The 6,697-nt window shown below is 50.3% G+C and overlaps 1 protein-coding gene across 1 annotated transcript; it reads left to right on the top strand.

The window, feature by feature from the left end:
* The first annotated feature begins 364 nt into the window (after positions 1-364).
* On the top strand, positions 365-5,766 carry Pdx1 (pancreatic and duodenal homeobox 1). Its single transcript, XM_076923914.1, has 2 exons — positions 365-896; positions 4,570-5,766. Exons 1-2 carry the CDS (start codon positions 491-493, stop codon positions 5,016-5,018), a joined length of 855 nt encoding a protein of 284 aa, XP_076780029.1. The 5' UTR covers positions 365-490; the 3' UTR covers positions 5,019-5,766.
* The last annotated feature ends 931 nt before the right edge of the window (positions 5,767-6,697 follow it).

Genomic DNA, 6,697 nt, shown 5'->3' with positions numbered 1-6,697 from the left:
CCAACCCCCGCCCCACCGTGTTTAAAAAACAAAATACAAACAAACAAACAAACAAAATACATCGGGGGTGTGTGGAGAGAAGATGTAAACTATTTTTTAAGCTCGTTGGGAGCGGTTTTGTAAAAGAGTGAAGATTCTGGTATCTTTGCGCGCCCCGTTTTTGGAGAGCTCCGCAGCCGCAGACAGGGATCAGCGGACTGAGAGAGAAAATTGAAACAAGTGCAGGCGTTCGCGGGCACCTGGACCTCCTTCTTAAGGCAGTCCGCCAGGCCAATGGTGGCTTCAGGTTGAACCACGTGGGGTGCCCCAGAGCCTATGGCACGGCGGCCGGCTTGTCTGTCCCCGCCAGCCCCTGATTCCCCAGGAGAGCAGTGGAGAGCTGTCAAAGTGATCTGGGGTGGCGCTGAGAGTCCGCGAGCTGCCCAGCGCCTAAGGCCTGGCTGGTAGCTCCCTATCCGGGGCTTCTGGCCCCCAAGTGCTGGCTGCCATCATGAACAGTGACGAGCAGTACTATGCGGCCACACAGCTCTACAAGGACCCGTGCGCATTCCAGAGGGGCCCGGTACCAGAGTTCAGCGCTAACCCCCCTGCGTGCCTGTACATGGGCCGCCAGCCCCCACCTCCGCCGCCACCCCAGTTTGCAGGCTCGCTGGGAACACTGGAGCAGGGAAGTCCCCCGGACATCTCCCCGTACGAGGTGCCCCCGCTCGCCGAAGACCCGGCTGGCGCGCACCTCCACCACCACCTCCCAGCTCAGCTTGGGCTCACCCATCCTCCTCCTGGACCTTTCCCAAATGGAACCGAGCCTGGGGGCCTGGAAGAGCCCAGCCGCGTTCAGCTCCCTTTCCCGTGGATGAAATCCACCAAAGCTCACGCGTGGAAAGGCCAATGGGCAGGTAAGCCTGGCTCTTTCTCCCTTTCTCTTCTACTCAGGACTCAGCTGCCACTATCTTCAAGCGCTCCCCCCACCCCCCGGGCCTTTTCCCCAAGTTCCTCTGCAACCTGCAGGGATAACGTAGGCTTAGAACAAACTCTAAGGAAGCCAATAAGTCCACTCATCTTGGCAGCCTCTTCTCCACTCAGCACTCCTCCCTCCTTGCGTGTGTCCTGAGCCTTTCTTACCCTGGGAGCCGGCTCCCACGTTGGAGAAAGAAGAGGCCTAGCCAGGCTCAGAACTCCCGAACTCTCTGGATCCTTCTGCAGCGAGTAACCTGGACTCCTGGGCACCAAGGGCCCAAGCAAGTTAAGCAAGATATTTTTGACCTAGGCTGGAGTCCCTTGGGAACCCTAGGGCCTCTTCACTTCCCGGGCCTGTTCTAGTGGCTGTATTAAAGAAACGGGGGCCTCCTAGGGGCACCGAGTAGCAGTAAAACAGGAAGGGAAAGGAAAACTGCATCCATCCAGGCCTGCGAAGGGTAGGGTGCCGAGGCCCTGGAGTAGGATAAGGGGTGTGGGGTGAACAAGGAGAGGCTATACCAACGTGAGGTGCTCACCGGCAGGCTGAAAGACAGGTGGCTCACTCTCTCAGAGTCTGGCAGCTGGCAGAGGTCTCTGGGGTGCCAATTCTTTTTGGACCAACCAAGAGGGTTTGAAGGGTTCTCTTGAGCTGTGTCCCAGGAAGTAAATATGCAGAAGAAGGGACCTCCTTCCTGCTGTCCCGCTCAAAGAAGCAAGACCCCCTGGGTTTCCTTAGCCCTGGCCGTCTGCTTTGTAATAAGTCCTTCCTTCCAGCAGAGACGAAGCCGAGCAAGCCCCAGGTCCCTGTCCCGCCGGATGCTGGCAGCCAATTCGTGCGGGGCCTGTGCCCGCCGCTGCACAATGTTATCTCTTCCGGTCTGCAACCACTTCTGGTCACACCTGGACTGCAAATAGCTGCTTTTTCTTTTGCCTTCCGACTGACTGTCGGGAACCAAGGGTTAAGAAGCTGGAGTTGCCATCCCTTGAGAATTCTCAACAGCGTCCTCGGGTCCTAAGGCGCCCGTTCTGACACTACTGCAGGAGCAGCCAAGCAAAGCTCCGAGAGGGTATGGGAGTAACCAGGTTCACCAAGGACCCAAGGGCGGGGGGTGGGCGTGGGAGCTCCTCTAGCTAATTCATTTTCTCACCCAGGCAATGGCCCAAACTCTTGCTGGGAGATCCCCCGCCTCTGACCAATTCCAAGCAGATGGAACAGGTAGACGCTGCTGAGGCCTCTTAAGGCCAAGGCCAAAGGGCGCTGAGACCGAGCTATTGGGCTGACCGAAAACAGACCCTCCACCCAAAGGGGCTCTCGGCCCGTTGTTTCTTGCCAAGGATTTTGGGGATCCCTGGAACAAAGCCTGGAGATTTTTTCTGGTTATCTGCTCTACTCTGGCTAGAGTGGAAAGAAGCCAGGGAGTAAAATCTGAGGGGCAGCAGAAAGCTTTTCCTGTGTTTCGGGAACCTTTTGGAGACACCTTCTGACTGTGAGATGCGGGTACCAGAAGCCTTTGCAGGGCCTTTCTGACCCTCCGTAAGCAGGGCTCGCGGCAGATTACCACTCTGCTCTCCCGGTGGAAACCTGCAAGGAGTTGCAGCCGCCTCCACTTCAGAACTGCCAGGTTTAGCAAACCCACCTGCGTGTGCTTAGTGTGTTCACAAGCCTTGGAAAGTGCTTAATGACCAAAGGGCTTATAGTGGGACTCCGAATGCTAGTGGCAATAACCGCTTATAAATAACCGAACCTAAGAGAGCTTCACAATTCTCACTGGCAAGTTCTACTGAGTCCCAAAAAAGGGTCAGATGGGGGACTCTGAACGTCTCACCAGCCGATTCCAATTTTAACTCCCACGCCGGCTTCCTCTAGCTGAACACTGGTCCCTATAGTCTTTCACTAGGACTTGACAAAGTAGGCAACTGAGGGTGGGAGTCAGAAGAATCTGCCAGTTACGTTTTTTTGGCAGTTTAAAATGTTTCTTTAAAAGATACATATCTTTCCTTTCCTACACCAGGAAAGGCCTATGTGGTTTGGGGCACAAGTTTGTGTTCCTGAGGACAAGAACTGCTTTCCAAAGAATGGTCTAGGAGGCTCACTTCAGCTTCTGGTGCCTCCTCATGTCCTGGGGGAAGACCGGGGAGCAGATTCCACCCCGGAAATTAATCCCTTACCCTCAACACACTCATTCACCATTCAGCTCTTTGAAAAATGTCTCTCAGCTCTGTTCTGAATGAAGCCAGCTCCAGCCTCTTCCATTGAGCTTTTCTGGAGAGTCCTCAAACCAGCGACCGTCCACGGACCAATGCAGTGGGTGATCTGCAGAGACAGGAAGAACCCAGACCTGGGAAACACTGATTCCCTTGGCTGTTGCTTGCTTTAGATGCGGGTTTGAAGCTGAAACGAACAAGCCCTTAAAGTGACCCATTCTTTCTCAGAGTAGCTCGTGGTTCAGGTTGGATCTGACATTTGTGGCCTCCTCCTGCTAAGTATAACAGTTTCCCAGACAGTATTTCTTCTCCTCAGAGGCAGAGGGCTAACTGAACTTACAGTAACAATTAGCACTCCGTTGTGGCTAATCATAACTATATTGAAAATATAACAGGCCCAGGAAGATGAAAGTTTGAAACAAACAAATGAAACAAAACAAAAACAAGACATTCCCTTTCAAGCCTTAGAACCTTAATTCAATCCACGGAAGGAAACCTAAGATAAAGGAGAGAGCCAAATCCCTACAGTTGTTCTCCCGGCTCCACATGCACACTGCCTCGCTCTCACGTGCATATTCTACATGCAATAATAATAAATATTTAAAGCAATAAAAATGACATATGTTTTTTAAAAATAACAAAAAATGGCAATAAGCCTATAACTTAATGACCACCATAATCTTTCAAACTGTACTCTGCATCTATTAATGAGTTATTAGATTCGTTTAAAATTATTTTTGAGACTCATTATGTTGCTGTTGCTAGCCTGCTAGCCTGCCTCCCCCTACCTCTGCCTCCGGGGTACTAGGATTAAAGACCACGAGGCTCTGATCTTGTTAAAATAAATTAACGTGTTGAGTTTAGCGTTGTTTTAATGAAACAGTGAATAAAGAAGAAAATTATCATTATATGTGGTAAAAGTTTACTCTAGAAATGTTTCTTGGCTGTGTGTGTATAGATGAATATATGTATATATATATTCATATATATATATATATTCATCTCTAGGAGGACGAGATAGTAATCAGAATGAAGTGGATCAATGTCAGAACGTTTGTTTAAAATCCTGCGTCTGAGGCGTTCCCTTAGTAGAACGGAGTAAATCAACTTTTCTATTATGTGCATTTTAGCCATTTTAACACCAATTAAATGAACTAATTTTGAAACCACTGGTTGCCAGATCCAAGCGTAATATAAAGGTGAGAAACAGCACTCTGAGAGAAAGGGCACCATTGCCTAGGGAAGACTCTTGGTGCCACCACAGCGGGGCTCTGGAGCAACGGGCTGGGCTATGGTTGGACTAAACAGTTGTGATCAATAGAAGGGCTGTTCTTGGCCTGTGAATAAAATATTTGAACTTCATGGGTCCCGGGGGACCTCACTAACCGACAACGGTGTCACCCACAGGAGGTGCTTACGCAGCGGAACCCGAGGAGAATAAGAGGACCCGTACAGCCTACACACGGGCGCAGCTGCTGGAGCTGGAGAAGGAATTCTTATTTAACAAATACATCTCCCGGCCTCGCCGGGTGGAGCTGGCAGTGATGCTGAACTTGACTGAGAGACACATCAAAATCTGGTTCCAAAATCGTCGCATGAAGTGGAAGAAAGAGGAAGATAAGAAACTTCGCAGTGGCGGGACAGCGAGTGGGGGCGGTGGGGGCGAAGAGCCCGAGCAGGATTGTGCAGTGACCTCGGGCGAGGAGCTGCTGGCACTGCCACCGCCACCACCTTCCGGAGGTGCGGTACCCCCAGGGGTCCCTGCTGCAGCCCGGGAGGGCCGACTGCCTTCGGGCCTTAGCGGGTCGCCACAGCCCTCCAGCATCGCGCCACTTCGACAGCAGGAACCTCGGTGAGGACAGCAGGCTGAAGGTGAGCGGGTCTGGGACCTGGAGTGTGGACGTGGGCGCGGGCAGCTGGATAAGGGAGAAGATCATGAGCCATAACCTAGACGCCACACAAGGAGAACATTCTTGAGGGAAGAAGAGCCAGTTGGGTATAGCCGGAGAGATGCTGGCAGACCCAAGCTTCTGAAAACTTTGAGGCTGCGTCTGGTGCCATGCGAACGAACGGCCAAGTCTGCCTCTAGGACTCTCTCCTGGGACCAATTTAGAGAACCCGGGCTCCAAATTGAGGACAATGAAAAGGGTACAAACTTGAGTGTTCCGGTGATGTCCAACAGGTGAGCTGGACTGGGTGCCTTTGTCTGCCCAGAAACAGAATGGCTGAGCAATCTAACGTTCAGAATAAAGAAAAGGAGCTGTTTGAGGTTTCAAAGCGAGTGCTTCTTCCGATCCTCCCTTCTCTTCTCCCTCCCTCATCTCCTTTTCCTTACTTCCCCTTCCTAGATTCTTTCCCCATCTTTAGCAAAATATTTCATTAATGTGCATCCTTCAACCTATACCATTTCCTTTGAAAATCAGAAATTCTTCACATCCAGACTTCCTTGTGCTCCTTATGGGACCTCCAGGGTCCTGAGGGACAAAGGTGCATAAGGACATTTGAAGTTTCTGTTTAGAGCGTGAATATCTTTCCGGAAGGAAGCCAGGTGCCCTGGTACACCTTGGGAAAGTAGTCACAAAGCCCGGATGTGATTTCCACGTCATGGTTAGAAGATGGGAGGGAGGGGCAGGGGGAAACTGGTTGTTTTCATTTAAGGTTTTAAATTAACCATTCTTTGCCAACAGGTCTGTAATTTCTAAGCCAGTCAGTTGCTCCTTTCAAGGGTGAGCCTTGTCCTTAGGCTGTTTGTGGAAAACGCTTAAGTACAAATAGCAAAGGGGTGTGAAGGCAACCTGGTCCTATTTCAAACCTTCCTAGAGGGTGATGTTTCCATTTCAATTTTTAAAATCTTAACTAGCGTTTTTTTTTTTTTTTCAATTAAAAAATTATTTTTCTTCGATGGCTGTGGTGGTGCACTTCTTTAGTCCCAGCACTTGGGAGGCAGAGCCAGGCAGATCTCTGGGTTTGAGGCCAGCCTGGTGTACAGAGTGAGCTCCAGGACAGCCAGGGCTATGCAGAGAAACACAGTCTTGAAAACCCACAGCCTTTCTAAAGAAAGGGGTTTGCTTTGGTTTGGTTTGAGTGAAAAATCCTGGGCCAGCAGGGCCAGCAGAGTCCTTCTACTAACCACAAAGCTAGGTTGATTTTGTTGGCTTCAAACTCTTTTTCTGCTTTCTGTTCTGAAGGCAACTCTAAAATAGTCGACTAGTTGACTGACTGTCCCATCTAAGCCTGAGATTCAGGAGAGAGGAGAGAGAGAGAGAGCAGTTTGTTTACTTATTTAGCTTAATAATTTGTTCTGTTTCTTAAAGAAACCAAGTCACAAGAAACTCTCTTGATCAGAAAGGTGACCATCTCACCCCACCCCCGAGTGAATGTGTCCTTTCAGGATGCTGCTCAGGCACATAGCTTGGGCTCTAGGGTGAGACAAATCTACATTGGAGATGTGGAAGAAAGAAAGAAAGAAAGAAAGAAAGAAAGGAAAATTCAAGGTCTTCTCCCACTTTAGTATAGTGGCAAAATTTGAGCTACC

This window comes from Arvicanthis niloticus, chromosome 24 (genome assembly GCF_011762505.2).
Source record: "Arvicanthis niloticus isolate mArvNil1 chromosome 24, mArvNil1.pat.X, whole genome shotgun sequence".
NCBI classification, from domain to species: Eukaryota; Metazoa; Chordata; class Mammalia; order Rodentia; family Muridae; genus Arvicanthis; species Arvicanthis niloticus.
Note: the sequence above shows the minus strand (reverse complement) of the source record. Positions and strands in the feature narration are given on the sequence as shown.